The following is a 19,616-nucleotide window of genomic DNA, read 5'->3' as shown; positions in this document are numbered from 1 at the left end:
GTTGGTAATTGAACTCAGTATATGATTTACATTTCTTTGTTACGCTCCCGCGGTAGTTGTACAACAGCATACGATTAATAGCTGAAAATGACTTAACATATTGCATTTTAATGATTAAACCAGGGATTATGAAACTTAAATGAAGATAGTTTTATTAATTAATGTATGATTTTCCTGGATTCGAAAAAAAATTGCAATTTGTTGACCTTTTCCGATTTTGAAAATGATTAATTTCCATGTTGCTGGCTTGGTGGAAATATGCTGCTGGGCGGCTGCAGGAAAATATACTTGGGCTGGAGCAGACTGTTTGATTTGGCTGGGTATGGCTGCTTGTTTGGGCTGGAGCAGACTGTTTGATTTGGCTGAAATATGCTGTGTGTTTGGGCTGGAGCAGACTGTTTGATTTGGCTCGGAATTGCTGCTTGTTCGGGCAAGATGAGACTGTTTGATTTGGCTGGGGCATGCGGCTTTGTGGGGCTGAGGCAGACTGTTTGATTTGGCTGGGAATTGCTGCTTGTTTGGGCTGAAGCAGACTGTTTGATTTCTGGAAATTGCTGCTTGTTTGGACTGGAGCAGACTGTTCTATTTGGCTGGGAATTGCTGCTTGTTTAGGCTGAGGCAGACTATTTGATTTTGCTGAGAATCACTGCTTGTTTGGGCTAGAGCAGACTGCTTGATTTGGCCGGAGCATGCGGCTATGTAGGGTTGAGGCAGACTGTCGGTCTTATTTGTTTTGCTGATTTAGACTGGTTGGGTATGGGTGCCTGTTTGGTTGGGCTGAATAAATTATATACCTTAGGCAAAAGTCGACATATATTTAGTAATGTTATTAAGAATGCTAGTTTCAAATGAAATTTTACATCGCGTCACTGTGTACACCACGAGAATCAAAAATTGCTATTTTTTAAATATACATGTATTACTCAACATCTATTCATATATACCTCATAAGGTTATACACAGCCGTTGACCGTTCAATGTTCTTTTAATAGTGTTGACGGTATTATTAACAGTAAAGATCGGTGCGAAAAGGCACCTGTAACTATCGGAATAGGAAGACTAATACCGTTTTAGCCTTAAAGACGCGATTCCCGCAAAAAGGTATATATTGGATCCAGTTACTGTTACTGTTGCCTTACTGTTCTAGTGAAAATGAATAATTTCCTGTCTTGTAAATACGTTTGGGTAAATAAAACGTTTATATATATATATATATATATATATATATATATATATATATATATATATATATATATATATGTATATATATATATATATATATATATATATATATATATATATATATATATTATATCATTTTAAATTCCTTTGTTTAAGTCCGAGTTCTGTATTGATCCAATATCAGTAAATGTATTTGCAAATGAACATAAGACATACACACATAATCAAAAATAGTATTATGAGTTGAAATCATGATCGCTTGACAGTGTGCTATTACAAATGAAATCCAGCGATAACCTCTACCTAACGACGGCATTTATTACACATTTTGTTTCGCAGTATTATAGTTAGAATACTACCTAGATAAATAAAAAAAATCAACAATATGCCATTAAATGTATTATCAAATAAGTTAATATATCTTATCGAAAATAGCTATAACATAAGAGTACAATTGTTATTAAAATGGTGTAAATTTGACGGGTTTTAAACACGACTCTGTTAAGTGCAAATTACATCCCGCTTACCCTTCACTCCTTAAATTTATCTATCTTTGGTTGTTTTTTTACTAAAGCTATATTAATTTTGCACATATTTTCCAAAACAGATCTCCAAAACAGTACACTAATTTTTATAATTGAAATTTATGCAAAAATGTTGATTTCCATTTATTTAATATACATTTTCGACATTTATATAAATTGTGATTTAAACAATTGAAAGACAAAGCAAAAAATGTCCCAATTATGTTTATAACATAACTCAATGTACTGGTAGGTTATGAGAACGTAATTTTATAAATTCTCACAGCATAAGTCTAGGGTGGAGGATAGCAGTTCACAAAAGGTGACAGTTTGTGACTTGGGTCCAGTATATCTGTATGTATTCACACTTCCAATCATACGTTTAACATAGCGACAAACGGGAAGTTCACAAAAGGTGACAGTTTGTGACTTGGGTCCAGTATATCTGTATGTATTCACACTTCCGATCATACGTTTTACATAGCGACAAACGGGCGTGGACAGAGTCGTGATGAATTATTTTAGACACAAACGACGGCGTGTAAAACACACCTGTATCATTGGTAAAATTGTTAACCCTTAAAGCGCTGGAGCTGAATTTTAAAGGCCTTTGCAAACAGTTTGGATCCAGATGAGACGCCACAGAACGTGGCGTCTCATCTGGATCCAAACTGTTTGCTATTCTGATAGTATTCTTTGAAAAAAATGAAGAAAATGCTTATTTTACAAATTCAGCAGACGACATTTTATCAGACGACAAATTTCCCAGCATGCAAAGGGTTAACAGAGGTGCTTACAGATCATATTGCTTTTCAAATGGTCTAGCACTGCCTGGCCTAGCTGTCTAGCACTGCCTGGCCTAGCTTTTATTACTTCCATCGAGTAGTTAAGGGCTTGTCATTCGTATTCATATTTCTGTTGTCATTAAACAAAGCGGTACACATCTTCACAATATGTTGTTCTTGTTTTTATTGTATTTGTCTTTTTTGTTATTTTTACTTTTTATGTTATTGAACAATTTTCTAAGCAGCAGATATATACTATTATGTATGTTTTTGTGTACTGTACTGATTCAATTTGATTATAATTTGTCAACTTGTATGTAAATGGTCAACATCATTTTGCCGATGTTCCATTAAATAAACTTAAATAAACTTGTTGTTCTTGTTTTTAATACCAATGTGAATCTAGATTACACGAATGTCAGATAATAGTAAGGCTTATCAAATCAAAATAGCAAATAAATTGTTTAATATGGTGTATTCAGTATGGTTGATACCGCAAATATTAAACAAAAAATCAAACGTTCACTTTGACATTCTAAACTCGTGAGATTTTCACAGAAAAAACAGAATAAGGCGAAACAAAAACTAGTTGTTCGTTTTAACTTACATTGCCAAAAAATATGTGTAGATAGGTCGACCAAGCTTTTTTGTTCGTTAATGTTTTTTCTCTCAAAGTAATCCAAACTTTAAAATCTGTATTCATTAATATTGGAGTTTCAATTAATATGAACACATTTAAGTCTTCGCATAAGTACAATTTATGACCATGAATAACCTTTCAACATGTCAAAATGATATAGTTTTTTAATACCATGTGCGTAATGTGTCGTCCAAGATAAGCCTGTGCAGTCCGCACAGGCTAATGAGGGACGACACATTCCGCCTAAACTGGATGTTTGCTAAGAAAATTATTTAAACAGAAAATATCATAAAAGCGGAAAGTGGTATCCCTGATTAGCCTGTGCGGACTGCACAGGCTCATCTGGGACGACACTTAACGCACATGCATTAAACCCCCTTTTCACAGAGCACGGCTAATATTCTAATTCGTAAAGACAGACTATGATGTGTTTTAGTGCATGCTTAAAATACACGGCCGTTAATTACGGGTACCACCTCTTTTTTGAGATGCATTAATAAGTAATACATTTTTGGATGAATGTATCTACCCTGAATCGAACTACATAGCCCGAATTTAAAAAATAATGCCAACTATGCTTTAAACAACTTATACATCCTAATCACACTGTAAAGTTATCCGTTTAATTTCAAAACATCCGGGCATGAGCGCCACATCGGAAGTAGCATTGGCTCATTCATTGATGCATCTCAAAAAAGAGGACGCGCCCGTGATAAACGGCTGTGAAAAAATGCGAACATTATTTCATAGCTCATGATTTATTGATCTGAGTGACACATACTTTTCAGAATGTAGGAGATTTATATTATTGTATGTTATTTTCCGACCTGAACTTTTTATTGCGTTTCTTATGTGAAGATTTACTTGATACAGTTTCATGTTTGTTTCTAAGAAGATCAGCGAGTAATGCTTTATAACACGACTTGTAAAACACACTGACGCTTGTTTGACCAATCACAATCGCCCTTGTGCTGCTTTTCATTTTTATCCAATACTTAGTATATAAACACTATTAGTAGATGATATATATTTGACGGTTATTGTTCTCGTTTATGACATAGTGCCACGGTGGAAGACGCTCAAGTGCTTGATATTCCATTAACTAGTATAGCATCTGCCCGTACTTTTATTTGGTGCTAATATTATGACGCATATTTAATATTAGGACAGCCTACACTGATATTGTGAAAACGCAAAATAAATTGACCATCAAGATCGAAATGGATTCATTAAATGGGACAAGCACGACAAACGATACAAACGAAACTACCCATGACAGGGCTCTAGAGAATCCTTTGCTGAATTTGACACCGGAGGGTTTTGTGCACGGTCTGTTAGCTTTCATCGCCCTAGCTATGCTTCTCGGACTTCCGGGAAATATTCTCGTCGTACTCGTACATCGGAGAATGAAAACGCCGACAGCGACTGACTGGGTGGTGTTTTATCTCGCAGTCTGTGATATTTGTTCGTTGATAGTTTCCGGGCCGTCAATGATTCTTTCGATATCGAAACTTTGGAATCTCTTCATGCCATCAAGTATGTGCAGTTTTCACTTCATGATTCTGCACGCTTGCTTCATCGCCTCGACTTCTCTTATCGCTGTTTCCGCCGTCATCCGTCGATCCGTTATGATAACCAATCGGGAACCAATGTCAGCGAGTACATCTAAACTATTCGGAGCATTTATGATATTCTGTTCAATCGGACTCGGGTCGCCTTCAATAGTTCTGAATAAGAACACCCCATCTGGATTTTGTTACTATGACAGACAAAAGGCCAAGTTACAGACAATAGTTTACGGTGTGTACCTACTAATTACACTAATATCAAACGCGATAACGTGCGGATGTTATCTGAACATCATTCCGAAGATCTGCAATGCTACACGTGTTACGCCGACGGGCATGGGCAACGTAAACGACGCTTTCGTTAGAACTCGACGGGCTGCAATTAAAGCTACTATATGCTTGGCACTGGTTTCTGTTGTGTTTTTGTTCTCTACAGTGGTTCCCCTCGTCGTAACAACTATTCTAATCGTCTCAAACCACAACGTCGGCGTTTCTATGAACACATTAATTTTTGTCCTCTCTCGCCTGTATTTCATGAACAACTTTGCCAATCCTCTCATTTATTTGTTGATAAACAGGCGCTTTAGGCATCGCGTTCGTATGATGTTTAAAAGATCAAGAATAAACACAGTCATCACAATCAACGCACATTAGGGTATATTCTATTGAGAACTGAAGATAATCAAGAAAAGTAAACACACATTTGTTAATGTAGGTGAAGGATATAACTGTATTTATTTATAGAGAAATATTTGTGAATTAAAACTGATAATTCGGTGTTTCAAACAGTGCAAATTAACAGTGAACATTATTGATATTTTTCTCTGTTTTACTTTGTGAAATGACGTTGTTTTATTATGTCATGACGTCATTATTTTAGCGTAATTCTCCCGTTCAAATACACAAATAATTATTTTATGCATACACTAATCTCAAAAAAAAATATGTTTGATTCGTGAGAATATATCGATTTTTATTCACTCATAATCATAGAAAACTCGTGAAAATATTATTTAATATTTAAACTCAAAGGTATTGAAATATAAACTTTGATTAAAAATCAGAATTATCTGACAGAATTAACTTCACATTAAAACATACTTTATAAACGTCATTTGTGTATAGGATTTAGGGATGACAAATGTAGATATTTACAGAATGCAGTCATTTACACAACATTGTTTTTACACATTAATTTGCCGAGTTCAAATATAGCAAATGATCATTCGTGGTGGAATATTGAGTGTTGATAAAACAGAAGAATTGAAGTCGCATGCTATATGGAATCTCTGAATTCTTTGTAAATACATCGATAATTATAAATAGTGCACATTGCAAATCATAGGTACAGAAGGTAATCTTATAAATAAGCAGCGCTCTGATTTTCAATCTTCAAACGCATTATCTAGTCACCCCTGTGTCGCTTTGAACGTTATGTCGCTTTTAACGTTAGACAATTGTGTAAAGCAATATGCATTGCTATAAGGAGCTTGACAAGGGGTACTAACCATCTTATTATCAATTGCTTCGTGTCAATACGTTGTCAGTTCTATAAGTGGTCGGAAAGTATGTAGACCCTGTAATGATATGTTCATACCTAAATGTTGTTTCGTATAAATGTTCATCAGGATCTCTAAGTAGCTATTAAACCATTCTAGCTCACAATGCATGCCATTTTCATGTCGATTATATAAGAACGAGAGGAGACGGACGGACACATTTTGCTCCACATATTCTTTGTTAATATGTCGACTTACTCGTTAGTAAAGATGTGTTCTCTTTCCTGCCGTTGTTATTATTTACTCATTATTATACGTCCAACTAATTTCCAACTATGGGATTGTGTCTGCGTGACGACGCCATAAATGGAATCGCATATCTTGGTAAAAGAATAGTCAGGTGTTTAACCGTAAAATTTATTTCAAATAATCCATCTATAGACTTGCCCTGACTTTATATTTACCATACAATATATATTAAACGTAGAAAATACAGTGATATTCTCAAATACCCTCGTACGTTAACACTATATACAGAAGTAAATGACAAAATGACAAATGGCTTTTATGACGTGTTATTTGTATTTATTGTATCGTATGGGTAATTGGACACTTGACACTTGGAAATACTGTCTGTTGTTAGTTAGTATTTATCTCCTGATAATTTGTTCCGAAGTTCGGTATACCTCTATAGTCAATACAAAGTCCAAATGTGCTGGTCATTTACTCATAATAGGCCACGCTGTATTTTGTTATATAGCATTTGAGGAGCATTTGTGATGCTGTTTCACGTACAAAGCTGTTACCATTCATCGAACACACTATTTCAGGAGCTATTATGATGCTGTTTTATGCACAAACACGCTACTATGCATAACGATGTTTTGTTTATTCGTCTTGTCCATCCATATTATCTGATTAAATTGCATTCTGTTTGTCGCTCTAAAACAATATATGTACCTTACAAATGCTATCTAGAATCTTATAATCTGTAGTCGAGTAAATTGTGAGATAGACGAATATAGACGAACTGTGTTATGTCTTTCAATTCTGATGATATTTCGGATGGTTGTGTCATCATCAAAATATGTTTATTCAGCTAAGGTTTACCTTTAAACAATCTAAGAATGTAAGTTGCGTTATTGATAAAATATAGATTTAAAAAAAAAAAAACAGAAATCACAAGTACTTTTGAACTCAGTGCAAACACGATTCAGTAAGCGGGTAGAATAATGCAATTGAAAAGAAACAAACAACATCGATTCGATTATTCTGCTGAGAGTGCAATTTTTCACATTTATGCGTTTTGCGTTTTGACATTATTTCAATGAAGCCTTTAACTCTATAAAAACAGGCAGCATTTCAAATCACATACACAGAATAACACTCAGATCGTTTTAATTGCCGCCAAAACCTTAAAAGAACGTATGAGTTTAAATGCAAATAAAACTATTTTTGTTTTCCTTCCGAACTGAAATTCTATTTTGTTTTGCGACCAGAAAAACAACACTCATACCGTTTCTACAAAGCTAAAAACAAACATTTGTGGTGTTTGTCAGTACAATAATCTATAGGAATCTGTAGGAATCTGTAGGAATCTATAGGAATCAACGTACCCTAGTTCTCCTTCTGTATATTGAATACATAACATTCGATGTCACTGTCATATTTCACATGGCAGTCACGTATTAAATTCCTTTACTAGCCCAGTTAATATCCGTTTGGATTTCATGTTAGCGTATCTTCTACATCAATTAGGTAAAAGTCTGGCAATATAGTATTCATGTGTTGTGGATGGGTTCTTAAATCATACATTCAAACGTTGCAAGTGTTACCTCAATTTCTCTGATGTGAAATGATCAATTATCGATTACAAATTTGTCGTTGAGTTGGTATAGAAATACGCATGTTTTGGTTAATTACATGCATATTTTGTTGAAAAACTGTGCGTTCGTGCGTTAGTCATCATGAACATCATTATCATCATCATCATAGTCATCGTCATTGTCGTCGTCATCGTCATTGTCGTCGTCGTCATCGTCATCAGCATTAATTTTTATTTTATTTATTGTATTCATTTTTTATTTCATGGTATTTTTTCATTTTCTTTTTTATCATTATTTGTACTTAAAGTTATATTAGATGAATATAATCATAAATGTAAGTGATGCCACGTTAAAACAAAATACATTTTGAATTAAGGTTAAAAATCGATTAGTGATATCGTCACATAGCAGCAGGAAGGGTGCATTGGGTACATGTGTGCGTACATAAAAATGATACTACATTTAGCCCTATTATATACGTCCGCAAATGGAATATTATGTATGTAAATGCAATCTAGAATCTTATTACATGTAATCGAGTAAATTGTGCGTGGTTTCTTTGTAAAATATACGGATTTTATTACACAATTTCAGAACAAGCTAATTTTGCAGCTTTCATCTCGCAATATAGACGAACTGTGTTAGGTCTTTCAATTCTGATGATATTTCGGATGGTTGTGTCATCATAAATATGTTTATTCAGCGAAGGTTTACCTTTATACAATCTAAGAATGTAAGTTGCGTTATTGATAAGGATATAGATTTAAAAAAAACAGAAATCACAAGTACTTGGAACTCAGTGCAAACACGATTCAGTAAGCGGGTAGAATAATGCAATTGAAAAGAAACAAACAACATCGATTCGATTATTCTGCTGAGAGTGCAATTTTTCACATTTATGCGTTTTGCGTTTTGACATTATTTCAATGAAGCCTTTAACTCTATAAAAACAGGCAGCATTTCAAATCACATACACAGAATAACACTCAGATCGTTTTAATTGCCGCCAAAACCTTAAAAGAACGTATGAGTTTAAATGCAAATAAAACTATTTTTGTTTTCCTTCCGAACTGAAATTCTATTTTGTTTTGTGACCAGAAAAACAACACTCATACCGTTTCTACAAAGCTAAAAACAAACATTTGTGGTGTTTGTCAGTACAATAATCTATAGGAATCTGTAGGAATCTGTAGGAATCTATAGGAATCAACGTACCCTAGTTCTCCTTCTGTATATTGAATACATAACATTCGATGTCACTGTCATATTTCACATGGCAGTCACGTATTAAATTCCTTTACTAGCCCAGTTAATATCCGTTTGGATTTCATGTTAGCGTATCTTCTACATCAATTAGGTAAAAGTCTGGCAATATAGTATTCATGTGTTGTGGATGGGTTCTTAAATCATACATTCAAACGTTGCAAGTGTTACCTCAATTTCTCTGATGTGAAATGATAAATTATCGATTACAAATTTGTCGTTGAGTTGGTATAGAAATACGCATGTTTTGGTTAATTACATGCATATTTTGTTGAAAAACTGTGCGTTCGTGCGTTAGTCATCATGAACATCATTATCATCATCATCATAGTCATCGTCATTGTCGTCGTCATCGTCATCGTCGTCGTCGTCATCGTCATCAGCATTAATTATTATTTTATTTATTGTATTCATTTTTTATTTCATGGTATTTTTTCATTTTCTTTTTTATCATTATTTGTACTTAAAGTTATATTAGATGAATATAATCATAAATGTAAGTGATGCCACGTTAAAACAAAATACATTTTGAATTTAGGTTAAAAATCGATTGGTGATATCGTCACATAGCAGCAGGAAGGGTGCATTGGGTACTTGTGTGCGTACATAAAAATGATACTACATTTAGCCCTATTATATACGTCCGCAAATGGAATATTATGTATGTAAATGCAATCTAGAATCTTATTACATGTAATCGAGTAAATTGTGCGTGGTTTCTTTGTAAATTATACGGATTTTATTACACAATTTCAGAACAAGCTAATTTTGCAGCTTTCATCTCGCAATATAGACGAACTGTGTTAGGTCTTTCAATTCTGATGATATTTCGGATGGTTGTGTCATCATAAATATGTTTATTCAGCGAAGGTTTACCTTTATACAATCTAAGAATGTAAGTTGCGTTATTGATAAGGATATAGATTTTAAAAAATCAGAATTCACAAGTACTTGGAACTCAGTGCAAACACGATTACGATTTAGTTAGCGGAAAAATAATGCAATTGAAAAGAAACAAACAAAATCGATTCGATTATTTTGCTGAGAGTGCAATTGTTCACATAAATACGTTTTGCGTTTTGATATTATTTCAATGAAGCCTTTAACTCTATAAAAAACATACAGCATTTTAAATCAAATATACAGAGTAACATTCAGATCGGTTTAATTGCCGCCCAACCCGTAAAAGAACGCATGAGTTTAAATAAAAATAAAACGATTTTCGTTTACCTTCCAAACCGAAATTCATTTTTTTTGTAACAAGAAAAAAACAACACTCATACCGTTTCTACAAAGCTAAAAACAAACATTTTTGTGTGTGTGTCAGTACAAGAATCTATATTCGAGTTCACTGCCATATTTCACATGAGAGTCATGTATTAAATTCGTTTACGTGCCCAGTTAATATCCGTTTGGATCTCATTTCAGCGTATCTTCTACATCAATTGCGTAAACGTCAGAAAATATACTTTTACGTGTTGTGAAACGTGAAAGCTGTGGCAGCCGAACGAAAGATGGTTAAATCAAACTACGAACATGGAATCATAATAGCTAAATGCAAAAATAAGGACGAACTTGATAAAATCTTGAAAGCTAAAGTGTCATTAAAGCACAAAAGAACATACAGCAAAGTGTTTATCGAAAAATCGAGAACAAGGTCAGAAAGAGAAGCGATTTTTTATCTTGCTACGATTGCGAATCTTATTGGTTAAGACAATGTAACACTGCGCGGAAACAAACTGGTCCCGCGATATGACGCTGACAACCGGAACGACAATTGGGCGGAAGTAAGACGAGACACATATAGAAACGTTACCCGCGGATCAAACGCCCACGAACACAGACAAACAAACACTTCGGAACAAACAGGTGCGAGCCATGGGTCCCGTAAGGGTGACGACCGCGGTAACACCGGAAACGGAAGAATAAACAAGAGACACTACTCCAAGAATGAACGGCGCCCCTACAGAGAAACAGCCCACCGGCGCTATTAGGTGACATGCGGGTTTTGGAATCAAAATGGGTTTAATAAAAACCATTCATCTGAAAATTTTATGCTCAGAAAATCATGCATTGAAAATTTAAATCTAGATATCGTTGGGATCGCCGAAAGTCATTTAAAGAAATCCGAAAAAATAACATTGGAAGGGTACAGTTGGTATGGAAACAACAGAACCGAGACACGTATGAACGCCCTAACAGGAAGCGTTGGAGTCGGTATTTTTGTGAAAAATGAGCTATTTGAAAGCTTCCATATTCAGCTGTTAGATAAATCCTACGAAGGAATAATATGGATATCCCTAGAAAGCAAATATACCACGGAAAGTTTGAAAGTATGTGTCTGCTATCTACCGCCATCAAACTCGTCGAGACAGATAAATGTAAACGATATTTTGGACACACTTCTAGGTCAAATTTACGTCTACCAAAATGAGACAATACTTACAGTGGTTGGTGATTTCAACGCACGTATCGGAGATACGGATGATTTCATTTCCGGAATCGACTCACTAGTACAGCGTGACGTAATTGACTATGTGAAAAATCAATATTGTGAACCTTTCATAGACTTTCTACTAAATGCTAACTTGTGTATACTTAACGGAAGAAACACTACGAAAAATGACTTCACTAGCGCTTCAACGCGTGGATGTGCAGTAGTCGACTACTGTTTAGTGCCATACGAACAGTTACACAAATTTACGGACTTTCAAGTTTTGCGCCCATATCCTTTAGTATCAGAATCATTGAACATTAACAGCCTAAATAAACACATTTTTCCGGACCATTCACTCCTGAAATGGAATATAAGTCTTACTACAGTTTAAGAAGCGGTGACAGCCCCAGACGACAGTAATATACGCCCAATGGAAAGCACACGATACGACAGGAAACATATACCGGAGACCTTCATGATGGATACTAATGTCATTCAAATGATTCACAATACAATTTATTATTTAGAGATAAATCAACATGAGCAGGCGTGTATAGACAATTCATATGATGATTTCCTTCAAATACTCCGGAGTCAGATGGATATGCAACTTAATCCCAAAATTGTACCGTAATGCAAAACACCCGGTAAATCGAGGAAAAAAGCATGGTGGAATGAAGACCTCGATGTAAAATGGTCAAACGTGCGCATCGCAGAAAGGAACTTTACTTGCTGTAAAAACAGATCGCTACGGACCTGCCTTAAGCGCATTTATATTCATGAAAGGTCGATATTTGATAGGTCTGTACAAACTTACAAGAGGTGCCACTTAAAGGAACAACAACGTAAGTTACTTGAATCGTGTTAATCAAACAACCCAGAGTTTTGGAAAACAATCGGGAAAGTAGGTCTAGGATCTGAACGCAAAAATAAAATACCAATGGAAGTTAAAACAGTCGATGAAACTTACACGTGCGACTTACCAACAGTGTTAAACGAGTGGAAATCCTGCTTCCAAAAGTTGTTTACAACCGATGAACATTACCAATTGAAACAAAAACCATGCGGCATCGGACCTACCCCACTGAATAGCGGTATTTGTATACTAGATGTTAAAAACGCAATAAATAGTCTTAACAAAAACAAATCACCAGGCTATGACCAGATACCAAGTGAAGTGTTAAATAACAATACTTGTTTAAATTACGTTCACAAATTATTCTGCGTATGTTTTGAAACAGGAAAAATCCCAAAATCATGGAAACACGGTATAATTACACCTGTATTAAAAGATCCTTCAACCGATGCACGGGACCCAATTAACTACAGAGGTATAACGGTTACTTCGGCCGTCTATAAAGCCTACTGCGTTGTGCTGAACAAAAAATTGACAACCTGGGCTGAGGAAAACAATAAAATATGTAACAATCAAAACGGCTTTAGATCCAAGCGTAGTACAACTGATCATTTATCAACGCTAAGCGGCATACTAGAATGCAGAAAACGTAAACGACTATCGACATACGTCGCTTGCGTGGACTTTTCTAAAGCCTGTGACCGAATACACCATGGACTGTTTTTTAATAAACTATCGAGTTTAGGCATAGAAGGTAAATTTCTGGACGCAATTAAGTCATTATATGATTCCGTTAGGTGCGCGGTAAAACTGAATAATTATCTAAAACGGACTGGTTCGACGTGAACTTCGGATTAAAGCAAGGATGTTTGTTATCAACGACCCTATTCAATCTGTACATAAATGATTTGAGTGAACTCTTAAATAATAGCGGTGTAGGCATTGAATTGGATGCAAAATTGGTGAATTATTTTACGCGGATGACCTTATATTGTTAGCAAAAAACGCAGAACACCTACAGCTACTGATCGATATATTATCTCAATGGTGCACGATTAACAACATGACAATAAATAACAATAAAACGAAAATCTTACATTTTAGAACAGCTAAAACATCACCGACGGAGTTTGTGTTCAAGTGTAAGCAAGCAATTATAGAACGAGTCAGTCAATATCGTTATCTGGGCATCGTTTTACAGATACATTGGATTACTCTATAACCGCAAAACACGTAGCACAGTCAGCATCTAGAGTGCTAGGATTACTGATCTCGAAGTACAGAGCACTAGGTGGGATGGATTATGAAGTCTTTAATAAGCTATATGACACAATGGTGTGGCCAACAATAAGCAACGGAGCTGCAATACGGGGAATACAGGAATTCACATGTATAAATGCCGTCCATCACAAAGCCTGTCGCTTCTTCCTATGTGTAGGGAGATATACACCAAACGCAGCAGTCACAGGAGACATGGGATGGACACCACCGCACATTCGACAGTGGAAATCAGTGCTAGGACAATGGTTTCGCTTAAAATGGATGGACGATAACAGACTTAATAAACAGTGTTTTGACTACTTAACTAGACAGGGCGTACGACGAAACAACTGGAGCAAAACGATAATCTTATCAGTCAAAACAAAACTGCAAAATGCCGCTCTCAGCCATGGACACACATACAGCAAAGCTCAACAAACGTCGATAATTAATAGCTATCAACAAGCCATGATGAACGAATTTAAGCTTAAATGGGACGACACTGTTAATAGAGAACATGGTCAAATACGCGCAAATGGGGGTAATAAACTTCGGAACTATAGACAGTTTAAGACAGAATTCACTGTAGAGCCATACGTCAAGTGTTCTACAATAAGTCGAGCACAACGTAGTGGCAAAATTCCGCTGTGGCGTTGCACCTCTTCGTATAGAAACAGGACGGTATGAAGGTGTACCAGGAAATGAACGATATTGTTTTATCTGTAAGACGTGTGTCGAAAGTGAAAAATATGCCCTAATGATGTGTCCGCTATATGAAAGTGCTCTTCTGGTAAACCAACATTTCAACGCATTAAACCCAAGAGAGAAAATGAACTTCTTGCTGTCAGATGACCGCATCATTAAACCCACTACCAGAGCCTGTCATGACATTTTAATGAAGCGACGCAACAACATGTATATATAATCCATTTAATGTGTGCGCATGGTCAATTTCGTATCAAATAATAATATACAGTGTACTACATAATTTTCTCTTACTGTATTGTTTGATGATATATATTTTTATTTATTTTAAGAAAACTAATAATTTTAAACCGAATTTCATCAGGATCATTTTTATATTTCTAACAATTGTAATTTTTATTTATTTTAAAAACACTAATCATTTTAAATCGAATTTCCTTAAGAATCTTCTTTTATATTTTTAACAGATATGAAAGATTCTATGATGTATATAATCGTTGAACACTTTTAGAATTTTTAGAACTATCGTCTCTCTTAACTCTTTTAGAGTGGTTTTGTTCATATATATATATATATATATATATATATATATATATATATAATGATTTTGTACTGTTTTATTGTGTTTTATGTACAAAAGTGAGACGTTAATAAACTATTCTGTCTGTCTGTCTGTCTGTCTGTCTGTCTGTCTGTCTGTCTGTCTGTCTGTCTGTCTGTCTGTCTGTCTGTCTGTCTGTCTGTCTGTCTGTCTGTCTGTCTGTTGTGGATGGATTCTTAAATTATGCATTCAAACGGTGCAAGTGTTAACTCAATTTCTGTTATGTGAAATGATCAATTATCGATTACAAATTTGTCTTTGAATAGGTATAGAAATACGCATTTTTGGTTAATTACATGCATATTTTATAGAAAAACTGTATTATTTGATCTCGTTAGAGATTTGCCAATTTATAGTGGAGACGTTGTGAACAGAACATGTATTTCATTAGATGTGTAGAAGGATAGCTCTCGTATTGTACGGTTAACCGATATACATGTATTTCATTAGATGTGTAGAAGGATAGCTTTCGTATTGTACGGTTAACCGATATACATGTATTTCATTAGATGTGTAGAAGGATAGCTCTCGTATTGTACGGTTATCCGATATAAATAGTGCGTGTTGCTGCAGAAGCTGGCTATAATAATAATTGCATTCACACATTTGCATTTGAACATCCACGCCACAGAATGGATGACAGGCATATCATAACACGAGTGTTGTTTATTTTCTATTTTGTATGAACTCATAGAAACGATTTTCAAGGCGATGTAGGTTATTAGGCTGTTTATCTATATAAAGTCATATACTTAACAAAGGTCAGTCCATATCACTGTGTCCTGAGGTTACAAATGAACGTTTTTGGAAAATAAACAGTGTTCAGCTATTGTAAACGTGACCTTTCTGATAAATAACTGACCTTAAAATGAGCAGATATTAAGCTTGAAGTTTCATTGAACACTAAGCAAAAGAGTTGGTTTAATAAATAATTAACATTAATTATTTCACCTTCTATGTTTATTTAGTCTCGCTTATCCGTTAAATATCACTTCATTACTATATACTTGTCAATTGGCATGTACATCTTAAAAGGACCGGTTACAACCACCTCGTAACGATGGACTTATTAATATGCATATGAAAAAGTGTGCCCTCCTGCTGTAACTGACTCCCTCTCCCCACCGCAATTTGTCGCCGATACATATTGCACAAATCAGATATCCACGTATTGGTGTGTCCTAGAAATTGTCATTTATTGTGTGAAAACCCTAGAACGTTCATGCCGACAAATAAACATGGGCCGTGCTCTGAGAAAAAGGGGTTTGATGCATGTGCGTAAAGTGTCGTCCCAGACTGTGCAGTCCGCAAAGGCTAATCAGGGGCGACACTTTCCGCTTTAATGGTATTTTCAGTTTAAAGAAAGTTTCTTTTTAGAAAAGTCAAGTTAGGCGTTAAGTGTCGTCCCTGATTATCCTGTGCAGACTTCACAGTCTAATCTGGGACGACACTTTACGCAAATTCATGAAACCCCTTTTTCACAGAGCACGACCCATATATTGGTTCAACTTAACGAGGCACTTGAATTGATTTTAGTACGAAAATTGAAATATTTCAACATGAAACCTCATGAGTGTATAGATGTTAGTGAGGAGAATCACAATTTATAAAATAATAATCCTACACTTTGATATTTTACAGATATCCCTCCATCCGCATGTTGGTATGTCAAAAAGTAAACCAGGCTTATATTAACTACCTTGTTTTAGAACTGCTTTTATAGGATAACACTTTATTCAAGTGTATACATGAATGAGCATATACGTAGTTGTGTACAGAATTTCGCGTTGCAAACATTCGGCGGCGAATGTTACGACACGCGTGATGATTGTGATTTGGACAATCTTAATTTTCCATATAACGATGGTAATATTCCTACGACACCATCGAACATATTTTGCAATTACTTCGGTATTTGAGAGCCAATTAATAAATAAATGATTTAAAAGAACGTATTTTCTCTCTAAGAAAAACATTAAATCAAGTGTATTTGTACAGTAATCGCTATGTGACTAAGAGCCATATATATAGGTACACAAGTGAGACGTTAATAAACTATTCTGTCTATATGACGCGCACTGTGACTAAGAATCATATATATGTACACAAGTGAGACGTTAATAAACTATTCTGTCTATATGACGCGCACACTGGGAAAGGTGTTCTAGACAAATGACTTCATGTTCACAGTATCACTGGGATGTCCAACTCGTTAATTTCAATCAATACACGAACAAAAAGTGACCAAGCCAGTGGTTGACGGCTTTTTAAACGCCTATATTTGTTTAGCATACGCACAGCAGAATTCACAGTTTCAATGCGAATTCCTTCCTTCTAATTCAGGTAGTAACAGGAAATGAACCGATTTCTTTTTCCTCTTTGATACTTAATATCTTTACAACGGGTTATTCTATAATATGACTTATAAATATATCTTGGTAAATAACGGCGAGGCTTGCCGGGCATTATATGATGCGGGCCTATGGTTAATCGCTGAATGTTTGCGGGGTTGGAGTTTACTTTTTATGTAAACAAATGTTATTGAAAAAAACAACTTTTCTCAATGTATGCAATCTACCAAATTAAATTGGTGTTATTTTATCTGCCGCATCGAAATTGCAAGAAATTGTAATCCTGTTCAAAAGAGATTGTAGAGAGTTAAGAAAAAGATGGAAACGATTAGATGTATTTTATGTTACAAAACTATCTCAATAATTCGAGTGACAAAGTTACAAACTTAGTTTTTACTATTATGAGTTGATGACTGGAGTTCATATCAGATGTTTTTATCTAAAAGCCTGATATAAAATATATGGGCCGTGCTCTGTGAAAATGGGATTTAATGCATATGCGTAATATGTCGTCCCAGGTTTGCCTGTGAAGTCCGCACATGTTAATCAAGGACGACACTTTCACCATTAACTTGATGTTTGCTTTAGAAGAGACTATCTTCAAACAAGAAATACCATAACAGCAAAAAGGGTCGTCACTAATCAGCCTGTTTGACTGCACAGGCTAATCTCGGACGACACATGCATTAAACTCCATTTTCGCAGAGCGCGGCTCGTATAAGTATGGAAAATCCCATACATAACGACCTATACAATCTCGTATATATTTAAAATGTGGATATAAAGTCCAGGTTAATAGGTGTTATATAATATGTTTGAAACGCGTAACTCTTTTCACTTTTTCTTGCAGTGCAGACATACAACTTTATTAAAATACATCTTTTACAAAACTGGAAGTCCAATCGGAGCACCTTCCTAGGATGGCGGGTTGGGGAGCGGGGTCCACGGCAATGTCCGCTGCGGCGGGTTGAGGAGCGGGGTCCACGGCAATGTCCGCTGCGGCGGGTTGGGGAGCGGGGTCCACGGCAATGTCCGCTGCGGCGGGTTGGGGAGCGGGGTCCACGGCAATGTCCGCTGCGGCGGGTTGGGGAGCGGGGTCCACGGCAATGTCCGCTGCGGCGGGTTGGGGAGCGGGGTCCACGGCAATGTCCGCTGCGGCGGGTTGGGGAGCGGGGTCCACGGCAATGTCCGCTGCGGCGGGTTGGGGAGCGGGGTCCACGGCAATGTCCGCTGCGGCGGGTTGGGGAGCGGGGTCCACGGCAATGTCCGCTGCGGCCGGTTGAGGAGCGGGGTCCACGGCAATGTCCGCTGCGGCGGGTTGGGGAGCGAGGTCCACGGCAATGTCCGCTCTCTGGTTATCTCATTATTCACGAAACTGTGTGATCATGTTCGTTCGCATAATATCTCGACAAGTCCTATAACAGACCAGATCGCTCTAAGCACCTCCTATTGTGGAATCTGATGTATGAATCAATCGGCCATATTTACCTTGTACACCCTCTTACTCAAATATTTTTATCGTATTATCATCAAACATGGTACCACGAGCGTACGTTGTCTCTATTATTTTCTTTGCCAACAATTTTACCATGAAATAATACATACTTAATTTATCAATTTAATCCAGACCTTTTTAGGAGCGTATTATGTTACAAGTTTGCGCTGATGTTGTAAGCACGTCTCTATAAATGCTATGGTAGCCCCGTATTCAAGCGGGTGCATTATACTTATATACTTGTAATATTATAAGTTATATAATATAAACCGCTTCATACGAAAGTGGGTCCAATGCCATATGCGACCATGGTCTAACCACATTCCGTTACACCGAAATGTTCACATATACATTTTAAACGCCTTTTTATGAAATAATCGCTGTAAGCATGGCTTATCAACCGAGAATGCCACTTTATATAAAATGCCACTATACATACACTAGGAATTTATGAATGCTATGTATATTAAAGCGATGGCAATGCGTTTTAAACGCCTGAACTTTCATAACCTTTGTTTTGGAAGAAGTTTAATAACAAGCTTCGTCGTTTTTCTCGGACAATACCCTTTAGGTTAAAGCAGACGCACAATCCCATTTACGAACGTCACTGCACCATCTCAAACT

General features: G+C 36.0%; 1 protein-coding gene across 1 annotated transcript; it reads right to left on the bottom strand.

The window, feature by feature from the left end:
• Positions 1 to 227: 227 nt before the first annotated feature.
• LOC127870199 (transcriptional regulatory protein AlgP-like) lies at positions 228 to 19,302 on the bottom strand. Its single transcript, XM_052412855.1, has 3 exons — positions 19,273 to 19,302; positions 18,409 to 18,848; positions 228 to 582 (listed from the first exon to the last, which is right to left on the bottom strand). The coding sequence occupies exons 1-3, from the start codon at positions 19,300 to 19,302 to the stop codon at positions 228 to 230; spliced, it is 825 nt and encodes a 274-aa protein (XP_052268815.1).
• Positions 19,303 to 19,616: the final 314 nt, after the last annotated feature.

Source organism: Dreissena polymorpha, chromosome 2, assembly GCF_020536995.1.
Source record: "Dreissena polymorpha isolate Duluth1 chromosome 2, UMN_Dpol_1.0, whole genome shotgun sequence".
Classification (NCBI taxonomy): Eukaryota; Metazoa; Mollusca; class Bivalvia; order Myida; family Dreissenidae; genus Dreissena; species Dreissena polymorpha.
Note: the sequence above shows the minus strand (reverse complement) of the source record. Positions and strands in the feature narration are given on the sequence as shown.